Source organism: Engraulis encrasicolus, chromosome 8 (genome assembly GCF_034702125.1).
Source record: "Engraulis encrasicolus isolate BLACKSEA-1 chromosome 8, IST_EnEncr_1.0, whole genome shotgun sequence".
In the NCBI taxonomy this organism is placed as follows: domain Eukaryota; kingdom Metazoa; phylum Chordata; class Actinopteri; order Clupeiformes; family Engraulidae; genus Engraulis; species Engraulis encrasicolus.
Genome location: NC_085864.1, coordinates 40,015,937 through 40,032,283, shown reverse-complemented (window position 1 = coordinate 40,032,283; position 16,347 = coordinate 40,015,937). Strand labels below are relative to the sequence as shown.

At 39.8% G+C, this 16,347-nt stretch overlaps 2 protein-coding genes across 2 annotated transcripts; one reads left to right on the top strand and one right to left on the bottom strand.

Moving 5' to 3' along the window:
- Positions 1–5,651: 5,651 nt before the first annotated feature.
- On the bottom strand, positions 5,652–6,895 carry LOC134453868 (P2Y purinoceptor 13-like). The gene is made up of 2 exons (XM_063204616.1): positions 6,821–6,895; positions 5,652–6,681 (listed from the first exon to the last, which is right to left on the bottom strand). Exon 2 carries the CDS (start codon positions 6,654–6,656, stop codon positions 5,652–5,654), a length of 1,005 nt encoding a protein of 334 aa, XP_063060686.1. The 5' UTR covers positions 6,657–6,681; positions 6,821–6,895.
- A 2,201-nt stretch (positions 6,896–9,096) lies between these two features.
- LOC134453867 (P2Y purinoceptor 13-like) lies at positions 9,097–10,113 on the top strand. The gene has a single exon (XM_063204615.1). The coding sequence runs from the start codon at positions 9,097–9,099 to the stop codon at positions 10,111–10,113; it is 1,017 nt and encodes a 338-aa protein (XP_063060685.1).
- Positions 10,114–16,347: the final 6,234 nt, after the last annotated feature.

Genomic DNA, 16,347 nt, shown 5'->3' with positions numbered 1-16,347 from the left:
TAAGACCCATTAGGTCTAAATGGGTTAAGTTGTGCCTGGTGAAATGTTCATGTCTTTGCCCTGTTGTAGTCATGCCAGGGGCGAAGCTGTGGGGGTAGAGGGTGGGTTTCCTGCCCATGGGCCCGCCATATGGGGGGACCCTATCAATGTTGTGACCCGGGGCCCTGAGGGTACTTGTTACACCACTGAGTCATACATTCATGCATTTAAAGTGATGGTACACCAGTTATCAAATTAGGCACAGGAAAAAAAGATATATAAAAACATGGGTATACGGATCTACAAAAAAAGAGAAATGGGCCACTTATCATATGTGTCAGTTGAATAAGTGCAGTTACATGTTGCATTACATGGAATGCTTGCCTTTCTTATACGTATATAGGCCCTAATGGAAAATAAGGAATTGACCACTTTTATTTCATATGCCATATCATATAGGCCTACAAGTAGTATGGTTTATAGTCCAGGGATGGGCAATTAGCAACCTGGCAGCCAAATCTGGCCTGCCATCAATAATATTTGGCCCACAAGATGATGCTTGTTTATTTGTTTATTTATTTATTTTATTATTTTTAAAATAGGAACATATATATTTTAAACTTCATGTTTTATTTAAAAAATACAACTGCACAAATTCTGTAACATTTATTGTAGAGTACTGATAAGTTACATGACAAGAGCAAGAGGTAGACAAAAGTGATCAGTATTCCAAAATGTTTCAACAACAAAAAGCATAAGATTGGCTCAAATATCAAATAGCTAAATTGAAAAATATGCAGACAGGATGAATGTCCCTCCATTCTTCTTTGTAGGTACTGCATTCAGAATCAACTTTAAGTTCCATGGCTTTTGACAATGAAATTTTGTATTGATATCTTGCGATCTTCAGTTAGTGAAACATGTCATCCAAAAGAATGAAAAACAGGCGCTTTTTTCATGAGAGATGCCAGGATATGAAGTTGGCATATTATCAGTACATAGAAGAACATTTATTTATTTATCAACATTTATTTATATTAAAATAGAGATAATAGAACAATCAGAAAAGCAAGGCCATAGCCAGCTCACAATGCTCATTAAAAAAAAATCCCGGGTCCAAACCTAATTGCGACCCCTGGTATACATAGGTTTTTTTCGTTCACAAACATTGATGTTATGAGGAGGGGCAAGATACCGGCAGCCAACCACGTTAGCTCATTTTTTGACCGACAGTGGTTTCCAAAAATCAGAGGTTGAACGGTGTGCAGCCAGGGATTGTTTACGAAGGTTAAACCCATGTATAGTTCATAGTATATGAAAAATGTTGCAACTTTGTTTTTCGGATGGTTACACAATTCATTACACTTCTATGGCGCTTTTATCCAAAGTGACGTACAGTTAGGTCCTGGTTAGAGTCCCTGCAGGACTCTACAGAATAAAGAATTCGAACCTGCAACCTTGCTCTTAATGGCAGGGGGTGGTACCCTGCATGGCAGACAATGCCAGTGTGTGAATGCGTGAATGTGAGGGATACATTGTAAAAGCACTTTCAGTCCTCGAAGGAGTAGAAAAGCAATATGTAAATGCAGTCCATTTACCCTCTTCCTCTCTGAAGCAAACTGTTTCCTTTTCCTCTCTGATGGACTGAATTGATGTAGGCCTACATAGTGCTTTACCACTCTTTCAATCACTGAAAGTGCTTTTACAATGTATGCCTCACATTCACCCATTCACACACCCAGAGGTATTGGCATAGAGTACCACCCTGCCACTAAGAGCAATTCTGGGTTAAGTGTCTTTCTTAAAGGGACACTGTGTGAGATTTTTAGTTGTTTATTTCCAGAATTCATGCTGCCTATTCACTAATGTTACATTTTTCATTAATACTTACCACCACCATCAAATTATAAGTATTCATTATGACTGGAAAAATTGTGTTTTTCATACATGAAAAGGGGGATCTTCTCCATGGTTCGCCATTTTGAATTTCCTAAAATAGCCATTTTTAGCTGCAAAAATGACTGTAATTGGACCATACTAGAAAATACTTGTTTATTACTTAGTATACGTTCATGTAAAGATGAAAGTTGGCAATAGGGAGCCTAGTTTCAATGAGCAGCATAGTTACAGTACCTTTTTTGACCATTTCCTGCACAGTGTCCCTTTAAAGACACATCGATGGGGCCATGCAGAACCTGTGGGCTCAAAACTGCTACTTCAGGGTTGCCAAACAGGCTCTTCTTCCCAACAACAGGCTGACAGAGATGGAAATGAAATAGATGTAGAGTCAAGAGTACTTTAAAACTGCCACATGAAAAACGGGAGCTAGTAATACTGATTCAGTTATTGTTTCGGACATGTATTTGGCAGCTTCACAGCGCTTGTCACTTTTGTAGGCAGGGCGAGGGCAACGAGAGCAGGTCAATTGTCCCCAGCCCAGCGAGAGAGGGGGGAACTATTGGGCCCAAACTTGTATCTGGACCAGGGGCGGAGCACTGGTATTGTGACAGGCGGGGCGAGAGATGTATCAGAGGCCCCCCTCACAGATAATGATTAAAAAATACAGGCAATAAAGGCATTTAACACCAACTTTGCTGTTTCGCATAATATTGAGTTACTTAAAAAATACAGAAATATCGCAAATGGGGTCTCTGAGGTGTTTAGAAATCCAAAGCCATTGGTAGGGGGACCCCCTTAGTGGTGAGGCCCGGGGTTTCTGGCCCCTATGCCCCCCCTCTGTTCCGGCCCTGATCCGGACTCTTCTGATAACAGGCCTGATGTTCAAACCTCACAAACTTCACCTCACTTCCTGTTATTTTCAACTGCTCATGCCTCAACAGCATCTCAGAGGGTGTACAATATAGCTGTTATTCAGGATGTCACACTTATTTTTATCTCTGCAAGGAACTGTGTATAAAACATAGAAACCATAAACCAAGAAAGTGTGACATGACACATGAGTGGTAACACTTCCAAATAAGGGGCCATAATTAACAGTAAAGTAGCTGTAACCTAATACTTAAGTAAGGGTTAATAATCATTATTTAATGCCACATTAGACACATATTAATTGTTATTAATGCATATGTTGAACATTAGTAAGCAGTTACTTAACTATTAGATAACTATTACCTTGTGTTACAAGTTAATAGCATATTATTATTTAACTAATAGATAAGTAAGGGCACAGTTAATAGTTAAGTAGCTATCAGGTCATACTTAACTAAGGACCAAAATTAACACTTACTTAATACAAAAGCAAGGCATAACTAATGGTTAATTAATACATACATATTGGGTTTTGGGACCCTTATATTAGAGTTGGCTGAGGATAACTAATGGTTAATTAATAGATAGATATTGATATTTGGGACCCTTATAATAGAGTTGGCTGAGCATACCTAATAGTCAAGTAATTAATCTACTGTGACATCTAGTTCTCACTCGTTCAAATCACTGTAATAGTGGCAACAGGAGCCATTATATAGCAAGGATTGGACGTACACTTCTCAATGATGGTGGGGTGATGTGATGTAATTTTTTCATGTACCACTTATTAGTTTTAACAGTAAAAACCCTACAATAAATGCAGAACATTATGAAGAGTAATAGTTTTGAAGCGAAACTAAACCATTCCTTTGTGATAATTAGGTTAATGTTTGAGAATATTAGCTCCAAGAAGAGCAGTGCATGATGGGTACACAATCTATAGACAACAATAATTCGGTATTATTTAATCATTAGATATGCCTTACTTTTGTATTAAGTAAGTGTTAGTTAAGGTCCTTAGTTAAGTATGACCTAATAGCTACTTAACTATTAACTGTACCCTTACTTATCTATTAGTTAAATAATTATATGCTATTAACTTGAGACACATGGTAAGGGGCCATATATATAATTATAATGAACATAATTAACAGCAAATTAGCTATAACCTAATACTTTAGTAACAGTTAATAATCACTACTTAATGCCACATTAGACACATATAAATTGTTATTAATTCACATGTTAAACATTAGTAAGCAGTTACTTAACTATTAGATAACTATTACCATGTGTCAAGTTCATAGCATATAATTATTTAACTAATAGATAAGTAAGGGTACAGTTAAAAGTTATGTAGCTATTAGGTCATACTTAACTAAGGACCTTAATTAACACTTACTTAATACAAAAGTAAGGCATATCTAATGATTAAATAATACCGAATTATTGTTGTCTATAGATTGCGTACCCATCATGCACTGCTCTTCTTGGAGCTAATATTCTCAAACATTAACCTAATTATCACAAAGGAATGGTTTAGTTTCACTTCAAAACTGTTACTCTTCATAATGTTCTGCATTTATTGTAGGGTTTTTACCATTAAATTTAATAAGTGGTACATGAAAAAATGACATCTCATCATCCCACCATCATTGAGAAGTGTACGTCCAATCCTTGCTATATAATGGCTCCTGTTGCCACTATTACAGTGATTTGAACGAGTGAAAACTAGATGTCACAGTAGATTAATTACTTAACTATTAGGTATGCTCAGCCAACTCTATTATAAGGGTCCCAAACACCAATATCTATCGATTAATTAACCATTAGTTATCCGCAGCCAACTCTAATATAAGGGTCCCAAACACCAATATCTATCTATTAATTAACCATTAGTTATCCTCAGCCAACTCTAATATAAGGGTCCCAAAACCCAATATTTATGTATTATGTAAGGGTTAACGTTCGGCGAGAAGGTCGCTACCGTGGAATAGCAGCACGACAGAGAGAATCTTTAGACCCCGACGCGGAGCGGTTCTCTCTGAAGTGCTGCTATTCCACAAAGCGACCGACTCGCCGAAAGTTAACCCGCTTATTATATGGATATACTTAAATGATTCACACATGGCGGGGACATTTCTTTAGGCCTATTTAATGTTAAGATTGTTGCTGCGCAAAACAAAACAGTGCCGTTGTGGAACACCGCTAGGCAACAGCTAGGTAGCCAGGACAACAGGTGTTGTCTATCACAGCAGCTGATTAGAGTCGTGTTGAAAAGTCGCTTTAGCAGTGAAAAGTCTTGTTGCCATTGACAGCGGTCTGTTATAGACCAACCCGTCCGTTATCGAAAAATAACAGACGTGCGAACGTTGGGGAGCCCCGTTGAAATGAATGGAGCATTCGACCGATGACGTCACACCATATAATAAATAACCATTAGTTACGCCTTACTTTTGTATTAAAGTGTTAATTTAGGTCCTTAGTTAAGTATGACCTGATAGCTACTTAACTATTAACTGTGTCCTTACTTATCTATTAGTTAAATAATAATATGCTATTAACTTGTAACACAAGGTAATAGTTATCTAATAGTTAAGTAACTGCTTACTAATGCATTAATAACAATTAATATGTGTCTAATGTGGCATTAAGTAATGATTATTAACCCTTACTTAAGTATTAGGTTGTAGCTACTTTACTGTTAATTATGGCCCCTTATTTGGAAGTGTTACCACATGAGTTTGGTTTCCCTGTGAATGGAAACACTATTCAGATCCAGTATATTAAAATCTCCTCATTGTATAACATCATTCATTTTCAAACCTGAGTGAGGAGTGGATAAGTCCAGGAGAAGCTTAATTTACTACTTGAAGTTGAACACAGCAAGTCTCTGTTCCTCTTCAATCCATAGACAATTCTTCCTCAGTCCCTGAGCCAGTGTTCGAAGATCTCATTATCCGTATTATTCCAAAGTTTAACAGTTTCTCTCTAAAGCCTCTGCACAGGAAGAAGTAGATGAGTGGATCCAGGCAGATGTTTGTGCAGGCCAGCCAGAGACCAAATTCCTTAACCACCTTCATGTATTCCCTCGGGCAGCTGTCCTTGTTTTTCACCTGCAGCTCCGTGTAAGGGATCCGTATGATGTGGTACGGGGCGTAGCAGATCAAGAACACAGCGAGCACTACGAAAACCTTCGCTTTGGTCTTGCGCTTTCTTGCCACATTTTTGCTGCCCGAGTTCCGGAATGACTGGACCACGGTCCTGGCTATGCACGTGTAGCAGAACCCCACCAGGGCTAGGATGACCAAGAAGAGCATGTTCATCGCCCGGACAATTGCCTTGTGGTAGTCCTTCCCCTGCTTGCTCTTCATGCCCATGCATACCTCCGGGGTTTTGTCCAACGCATCCTGACTGCTCAGGACCATAGTGGGCACGGCTTGTCCTACCAGCACAGCCCAGGTGAGGGCGGACATGGTCCAGCCGAACGCCAGGCTCTGGCAAGGCGTGCTGCCGCAGGGCCGGACAATCTTGAAGTAGCGATCCAGGCTGATGAGCCCCATGAGGACCATGCTGATGTACAAGCACGCGTAGAGCGTCACGCTGCCAAACTGGCAGGCGAAGGCCTTCAGCCCCAGGTTGGCGTGCGGCAGCTCGCTCGTCGCCTTGATGGGCACCAGCAGCGTCATCAGGAGGTCCGCCACCACCAGGTTCTTCATGTACACCATGAAGTTGGAATCGGTCTTCAGCCGGAACAGGATCCACGCCACGCTGGTGTTCAGGAGGAAAGCCGGGACGAAGATCAGGAAGTACAGGCTCGGAAGAGCCAGCGCGATCGCTGCCTTGTCGATCTTGCCACAGTCTGGCCTGTTATTTTCTTCAGTTGTATTCATCATATCAGTCGGCATGTGCTCCAGCACGCGTGAAGTATATCTAGAACACATTAAATTCATAGGTCAAGGCAATGAAGAAAATATACTGTAACGCAAGCAAACGTTATTAACAGAATATTTGCGGTACGACTTATAACCCACACATTAAACAAGGAGAGAATAAAGTATGTTATACTTACACCCCTTTAACTCACTGCACTGTGTATCAAGTGGAATGAGCTACACTCCTGCTTGACGATGTGCATGGCTGTTGCAGCCGCAAAGAGGATATGACTGTGAAGTATTGCCAAATGTGCCAAGGGCGGACCCTTTCTGTAAGTGCTTATCTGAAATCCAAAACCACACAAACCCCAGTGACCTGTTGGATGCATACGTTTTTAAGGGCATCTTTAGCCTGATGAGCTGTGCTTCGTGTATCACATTACAATGGACAGAGGAAACATCCACTCACTCTTCCGCAGTAAAATACCAGTGTTAATATAACGCTTAAAGAGTCTACTCAATATTTTGTAAATGCTAAAAGCTGTACATTTCAAATTATTCTGGATACCAGCAGAATGTTACAGACTTTTGAGTCAACTGTAATTTAATTCAACAAAGTGATATAAATATTCCATCTGAATACTCTCTCTGAAATAATGACAGCCCATTTTTATTGTGTACCCAATGCAAACACATGGCAGTGCCAATAAATAAAATCCACACCAATCTACTGTATATATGTCAGTAGATGATGCTGCACAGACCACTGTATTCGCTGTGTTTCACATGAAGTTTATATAAAAAGCTACCTATATATTACATTATCTAGTTTAACTGTGAATGCCATTGAATAAAAACACAAACAGTCAAACTATCAAACCACCTCACTAAACACCAACATATAATTATGGGTACCTTCAAGCCACATGACACGGTAGGGTAACACATTGCTGGCCTACATCATAGGACGATCTATTTAAAGTTTGTGCAAACCACAGTGCATGTAACTGCATTTCGCATGAAGTCTATATTAATAGATTAACTGTGAAATGCACCTATTTAGGCCCTCGATACACTTGCTGTGAGCCTTAAATTATGCACACCACCGCGTGCGACCGACTGCTTGTAGATACTTACACCAACAACCCTGGCGGTATCTTCCAGGGGGCAGAGAGAGGGGACAGCATTGTGATTTGGAAATTGGAAACACAGACTTTACAGAAAAGAAAAAGAAAAAAAAATCAGAAATGCCCTCAGAGAGTGCAGACCTCCACCAAGGAAGCTGTTTGATAGCATGCTTGACTTTGAGATTGTGAGTCTTGGTCTAATGTTTGTATGGGTTTGAAGTGCACTGGTTCCTTATGAACTTCTCAATAACTCAGACTCTCAAGAATATCCGTTATGAAAACCGACCATGGTTTTACTATAGTAACCATGCTTTTACTACGTACTCTGAACCAACCATATTACCAGATGTTATGTTTGCATGGTTTGTGGGTTTCATGCTAACGAAAAATAATGAAAACTTGTTCACAGCCGTGGTGCAATGGTTAGGGAGTTGGAGTGAAGGTCACAGAGTTGCAGGTTCAAATCCCACCCTTATGTCTCTCTACACCTCTATCCATGACTGAAGTGCCCTTGAGCAAGGCACCTAACCCCACATTGTGCATTGGATAAAAAAGCGTCAGCTAAGTGTAGTTTAATAAATAATTAAAAAACGTGGTAAAACCATGATTAATTTTCAGAGTAAAACCGTGGTTCATTTTATAGTTAAACCATTGTCAAACCAAAAACCGTGCCGAACCTTGCAAAAAAAAAAAATCAAAATCATGGTTTACCATGGTCCAATTTTGTAAGGGATGCTTGTAAGGAGGAAAGCCCTAACGTTGAAATGTTAGTCTGGAAAGAGGAGGGTGTTCCAAAGCCACTGTAGAATTGCTACTGGCCATTATCATAGCCCATGTACAGAACAGCTTTTTAAAATTAATATTAATTTTCAAAGGATATGTGTAAGAAAATACTGTATAGGCTTATGAGAGAATTGTGACCTGATTTACTTTTATATTCTCTAGTCTAGGCCTATAGATGACATTTCTGCAATAAATCATTAGGGTAAGTATGAGGTGACCCATAGCCAACATATCACTAAAAGTTTTTTTATTGATGCAACAATTTTCAGCTCTGAAATGATCAGATGAACTGTCCACTCAGAGACATTGCAATGAATGCTAGCGGCTCTTATCTGATTGGTTACAGTTGTTCTATTTCCTGAAGATCACGCAGCATGACACATTACATTCTGGCCGTCTCAGAGTTCAGACATACGATGGTAAGATCTTAAGCCGTTTTAAACTTGACCATGCAGAATTACGTTGTTGTTTTTGTTTTGTGTTAAAACATACTGTAAAACACTAATATGAACTGATATTATCCCCAGAATCCTGAAGATTACACCACGCAGATCACTGCAGTCATGGTCTCAGCCTCCACTCCTGTGAACTGTGGGATCAACCATTATACCATTAGCCTTGTGTTTAAGTCACTCTACTTTGTTTTGTGTGTCCCTGCCCTACTGCTCAACATCATGGCAGCCTGGATCTCCTGGAAGCTGAAGAACAAGTCCTCCTTCATCGTGTACCTGAAGAACCTTGTTGGGGCCGACCTTCTGATGACTTTTCTCATTCTATTGAGGGCCGATGCTGGCTCTCCTGGGTCAAGATGGGGACTAAAGGCGTTTAACTGCCAGTTTGGCAGTGTGCTATTCTACCTCTGCATGTACGTCAGCATTGTCCTGATGGGAGTCATCAGCCTGGACCGCTTCTTCAAGATCGTCCAGCCGGGTGGGAAACTGTTTGGTCAAAGCCCCCTGTTTGGCAAGGTGGTCTCCGCAGCCATCTGGGTGGTTCTACTCAGCACAATCTCCATACCTGCAATGGTTCTAACCAACGAAAAACCTAAAAACACCACCACAGAGTTTTGCATGGCAATGAAGAGTGACTTGGGGAAACGGTACCACGAAGGGGTTATTTTGGTGAGCACTGTGATTTTCTTTGTGGTTCTAGTTGTCATTGGAATCTGCTACACCTGCATTGCAAAGAAAGTCATTGAATCCTACCGAAACTCTGGCAGCAGGAACACAGAGGGAAAGCGGAGGGTCAAAGCCAAGGTGTTCATTGTTCTCGTGGTGTTTCTGGTGTGCTTCGCTCCCTACCACATCGCACGTCCGTTTTACCTTCAGCAGCAGGTGATAGACAAGAATGACTGCCGCTGGGCCTACCTTAGGGTCGTGAATAGCATCACCCTGTTTATTGCTACGTCGAATGTCTGTCTGGATCCTCTCATTTATGTCTTGCTGTGTAAAGCCTTTCGTCAGAAACTGTATGAGTTCAGGATGTTCCGGCTCTGCTTAAGCTCTGTATCTGAGGTCAGTGGGGAGGAGCAGAGGACTTCTGGTCTTCAGCTCACTCCAGTGATGGAGTCCCCAAAGTGAAAAAAAAAGCTTTTGTAAAATCTGGCGTTCCTTCTATTGCAGTTTGTTGTAGTGCAAAAAAGTTCGGACGGAAATTGTTTTTGCATAAATTAGGCCTACTTATTTCAATGGAGTGTGCCATTATTTTGGGGCTAAATACTATTAAAATATTGTTACCATGGTTTTAGTTTTGCCATGGCAATGATTTTAGTAGTATTTTGCCCCCAAAATAATGGCATATCCTTTAAACTACTGTATATATTTTGAATTTAATTTTAAATCATCTCTGCCTTTTTCTATTACAACTTAAGTGTCATTTTAGAGACATGTAAATAGTAAAAGAGCCTATTACAACTTTTCTGATTGTTAAAGCGCATTTTTGTAACTTAAGATGTATTTGCAGAACTCTTCACATGAATACAGCTAAATCTCACCAACTCAGCAAAACTGCATACATACCAAATATGGGGTGGATTTCTCAAAACCAAAGTTGCTTACTACATTAGCTACTTTGTTGTTTTCAATGCATTTTCCCATTGGCAACTACCGAAGTTGCTAACAGGCTAACAACTTCCCTTTTGAGAAATGCACCCATGGTTTGTTAACTCTACACACTTGTGAAATGAATCGCTTTTGGACCAAATCACTAGCACACCCATCACATTACTAGCACACATTGCAGCAACTAGACACAGACAATACACATTTTAAAAACTCAATGATCAGGGGTCAAACTCAAATTGACTGAGGGCCAAAATCAAAATCTGGAACGAAGTCGGGGGCCGAACTCAACAATTATTCTAAAAAATGGACTAAAATTGTGCATGCATGCAATTCATACTCATAGTTACAATTCACATACACTTTCCCATCATATCTGTCTGTTCAAATATGTCTGCACATCCTGTGACACAGCAAATTTCATGTTCGAATTGTGTTATGCTACACATTAATGGTGTACGTGGGCCAACTGTAATACACCTTTGAAATGATCTCCCGGGCCAAATAAAATGGCTCCGCGGGCCAAATTTGACCTCCGGGCCTGAGTTTGACATCCCTGCTCTCTAGATCTTCTCATGGTTTTGCAAGGTTCTCAGCAGTATTCAGTTTTGCATGGAAAAAAATCAACATGTGTTGAGAAGTTATCTTCACATGTTTGAGACAACAGTCTTTCTAAAGTCATACTAATAAAGGAGCTTTGAATGAACCCAAATTATTTTGTGTCTCTGATTTAACTATAAGCAATGGATCGGTAGCCTACTCATGAGAAAACTACTTCCTTATTAAATTAGGGTAGTGTGGTGTTGAGATTGTGCCACAAACCACAGACCTGGATGGAAGAATTAACGTCTATCTATGTTGACAATTGCCTGGCCAAATTAACTCCATGTCAATGCAATCCGAATCACACACACAATAATGTCTCACAAAATTCTGGAAAAAATGGTGACAAAACAATAAAATAATGTTAATAATTATATTGCACTTTTAAAATTAAAAGTATTTTGAAGAACATACTTTACAATGATGACAATGTGTACTTTTTTGGGACGCCATCTAGCCTACAAATTAGTTCTGCTGCGCATCCAAGCCAAATGAGAAACGCAAGCCAGTTAGCAGCACTGTTTGCACTGATGATGTTTTTCCGACTTTCGAAACCTAGTTGATACTATATTTGAAATCACACCCCAGACCACGATTGACACATGAAAGTGTTGTGCCACACATCTCTGAATGATCTTGTTTCCTGTGCTAATGCAGTGCATTAAGAACCACATGTGAGATGTGATCGCCAAGGCAACCATCAGTTCAGTCTGTCAACAACGGCTGTAAACAGCAACCCCTCTGAATAAGGGGTTGTGAAACTCGTCTCCTCACATTTGTGCTGTACTGAAGGACCTACGTTTAAATCTACCATAATTCTACAAATACAGTATGGTGAAATATGCTCAATGGCTGTTAACTTGCTCATTAACATGGGTAGAACCACAAACCAAATATTGACTGCAAGGTAACATCTAGTGTTAGTGCTAGGCCTACATTTATTAGCAATGTGTCTACTCTAACTTACATAACTTGTAAGTCATGTGCAAAATCAAACATTTGTTAGACATGTATTCACACATGTCTTGTTCATGCACAATAAGGGATTTATTACCAATTTAACCTTAGTAAGGACTTAGTAGGCCTTAGCTTTTGCTTAGTAGGCCTAGATGCTTTACGAGTTACTTTTGCAGGCATTAACTTTGTATATATTAGTGCTAGATGTAACACTAAAATAAAGTGTTACCGACTGCACATAGATAATGGCTTCCATAAACATCCTTGTAAAAAACGTATGAGTTCTTTTAGTCTTATTTTAAAGGGGCACACAATGTAGGATGACGTTGTTTACGCAGTGCCCGTGGCATGCCTGTCTAAAAATCTACATACACAGTAATGAAAAAATGCTGTTTAAATAAACTGTGAGGTTTTTTTTTTTCATCACGGAATGCCAGCAGTTGATACAAATCTGAAAAAGCAATTTTTCGGATGAGAAGTGTTTCCCACGACACTCGGAGCTCTGTCAAAAGTTGCATTTGGGGTTTCCTGACAGCGAACCGTGAAAGTGGTCGCGAGAGTCATCATTCACTAATGACTCAAACAATCATCGGCTGACTCGAGAGAGTGATTAATTCAACTTTTAGTCCTACCTAGATCCCCTTTAATTTCAGTCACAAGCATCACTTATTATCATTATTCAGAAAGTATTAGCCAGGCAGGTAAGTAGATGTCAGGACTTACTTAGTCCTTATTAAGTCTTCATTATACACGGGTATTAGAGAGAATAAATGATTAATTCATCATGGACAAAAACAACTGTTTATGCATATAATCAATTATTGATGCAGCATGCCAAAATAGTCACTGAAACATACATTAGGCTGTAAGGTATGCACTAGAGATCAATATGTTTAAACCAAGTGTTACGATAAACCTCAGCAAACAGGCCACAGTGCAGATGTAGTGTCTGTCAAGTGTGATGATGCAAACACTCTCAGGACTTGTTTACCCGTGCGCCTCCTGCTGGCTACTTGCAGTATTCTTTCCTCTTTCTTTCCTCATTTTTGGGTTTATTTATATTATTGTCCTTGTCACCTTCTGAGTCGACGGTTGCTGTGTTAGATAGAGCACATGTTTGAAAAGAGTAACACAATTGAGAGCTATCTGCATGATTGCAATAGGCCTATGCAATTTTAGTGTTGGGTGGGAGAAATTCCTACATTTGTATGTGGTAGGCTAACCTAAGTCTAGTCAGACAAACCTAGAAATGCTGCCTCAATATTGAGAAATACAGTCAGAGAACTATAGGCCTACATTTGTCAGCTAGATTTTAGAATGTGGGGTTTCTTATGGTGCTGTGTCAAATTGAAAGTTAATTCTCCTCCCTCTCTTAATGTCATGTTGACCTGAATTTCCGGGTGCTGATGTGCTGCAAGAGTTTCCTCATATCCTTTTAGATAAGGCCAACTGACAGTATACGTAGCCTGTAACCTGACGGAGAAAAATAAAAGTTGAAATGTCGTGGTAACATAAGCCTACATGTTATATGCAGCCAAACTACTATGACGGGAACCAGGCTGAGAAAAGAAGACTTTGAAAAAGATGTAGACATAGGCCTATAATCAGCATGCACGCATGGATCCCCACCCACATATCTATATACTTGACCTTGTGGGATCCCCCACGTAGGTGGGACCCTGGTCACTCTGTCCCACTTAGTCCCCCATGACGATGGCTCTAAATGTAATTCTCCACAAGAAACAGCTGTTTGACCAAAGGTCAGAAATCATAGCAGTATTTCACGTTTCCCCAATGTTACAAGGATTACTGGGTTGATTTCTTTCAGCTTGCTCTCACTCACACTCCTGTATACATCGTTGATATTACAACTAATTTAAATATTATGGTGCTGTAAACATGTGTTCCAAGCCAGTTAACCTGGTGAGCCAGACCGACAGCATAATTGAGATGTGAGGTAAAAATGTTGCAATCTTGACTACTAGTAGGGCGGTGTTTGCACTTTTTATGTTATAATCATAGTGTCACCATAAGGTTCCTGTTTGTTGCTGGTGGTCAGTGGCTAGACCACAAATGCTAACCAAAGAGTGGAAATGGGGAATGGAAATTTAAAGGAGGAATTACTGTAACCTACCACACCAAATTATCATTGTAAATAAACAAAAACTAAACTTTGTGGATGCATGAACTATCACCCAAATCAACAACGCTCACCCCAAGTAATTGCATTGATAAAATGGTGAATCTTTCCATCACCAAAGTTGGTGCCATATCGGTGGGTCATGCTGGGAAAAAAGGAAATAATCATATTCATCATATCCTGTTGCATGGCACAATTCATAGAACAGTTTCCCTGTTTTCTTATTGAAGCAATGAAAACTGCTGAGGGTGTGGGTGAGACACTAAAGTCATAGCCAGGGCAGATCCTTTGAGCACTGTAGTAGGATCGAATGGGAAACTCTTATGAAAAAAGGACAAAAAATAGAGCTTATATGGAAATAAAATTAATAGGAAAAACACAAAACTGTATTTTGTGGCATTTTTTGTTTTCAATGAAATACTGCACATTGAGTATGACATGTGGTACCTCATGGGTATTACAAGATACTTGGGAAATTCGGTTTTGTTGACATTGGTTGCTTCTGCGAGAAACTTACGTTCAACTTCTGATCTACCACACATTTCTCAAAGTTGGGCGTCAGAAAGCTTCTGTGTTTCACACCCACATTAGCAGAACTGTTCACCAACTAGGCCACATATTCTGAATTTACTTCCATAAATGGCCAAACAACACATGGTTGGGGGGGCCTCCAACACATTTTTTCTCTTTTCTTTTAACTTTAAGAAGTCAGCTGCACATGAAGTAGTATGAGACTGAACTTGTATGCTCTTATGACACTTTGATTTCACTTGATTTAACTTTTGTCTTTGTCTGATCTGACAGTCAAATCAAATCAAAGAAGTGATATGAAATGTGAAAAAATACTTTGAGATTATAGCAGGAAAATTAATAACAGGAATTAAGAACAACTTTAATTTTTTAACTTTAACTTTAATAAAATTTAGCAAATTAATCCACACGCCATTTTATGAGAAATATCATAATGCAGCTTCTCACCTCACCAGCTGGCACTGAGTCAAGCCAAGTCAATGTCTGGAAAGCACCTTATTGTTTGAATGACCTCATTATAATCAGTCATCAGTCAACAGCATACATGCCTTAAGTGTTTGAGTCACAGCCAAACTAAAACACTTTGACCTAGGCCTATCTAGGTTTTTTCCCTGTGTCACTCATCATCTTTGAAGTACTGAAATGTGATTTTGTACGGATACTTTCCACAATAATGACATTATGATCCAGTGTTCATTACTGTGCTGGAGTTAAACAGAGGTGAGCATAAGAGTGTCAACATCAGTCGTCAAAGCCCTTTCAAGTTGGCTACAGTAGAATAATGTTGTTCTGAGCTGTTCTGAAATTAGTATGCTTCCTGTCAGAGGCAGTTAATATCATGATGCTAGTGAAACGGATGCCAGCTACCTGCACAGCTCTGCATGCATGGGACATTAGCGACCCTCCCTCCCAACACCTCAAAATGATACACTACTTATAACAGCATGGCATTCAGCTGTGTAGACCCGGGGTGAGGACCCTTTTTCATTCAAGGGGCCGATTCAAATTTTATAGACCTCCCAGGGTTGTACTATGAACACAAACCAGCACTTAAGGCCTATATTGAAGGCGGCCACCTTTACAACCGACCCCACCTTCACTAGGTCCCCTGAAAATACAACTTTATTGCAAATGCACATGTATTGCTAATGTATTTTTTTTCTAAGATTGTTTTACAAAACATGCCATATTTCATGTGAAACTGCATGAACATTATATTGGGACCATCAGCCTGCTTGCCATACCAAATCTGCTGTGAGGTCATGGGTTTTAGACTGAGTCTAGGCTGTATTGGAAGACCTTAGACCTTATTCTGAAGAGCATCAATTACCACATGGTGATTTGGCTGCCACTGAACACTGTACACTGCTGGCAAAACAATATGCCCCTTACAGTAACAGAAGAGGCTTGATGAGTAAGTGACACTTGCACTAAATGACCTATCCCACAAACCACATCCTACAGTGTGTGTGTGTGTGTGTGTGTGTGTGTGTGTGTGTGTGTGTGTGTGTGTGTGTGTGTGT

Coding starts and splice junctions, on each gene's coding strand:
- LOC134453868 (XM_063204616.1), bottom strand. CDS start 6,656: ATGCCGACTGATATGATGAATACAACTGAAGAAAATAACAGGCCAGAC.
- LOC134453867 (XM_063204615.1), top strand. CDS start 9,097: ATGGTCTCAGCCTCCACTCCTGTGAACTGTGGGATCAACCATTATACC.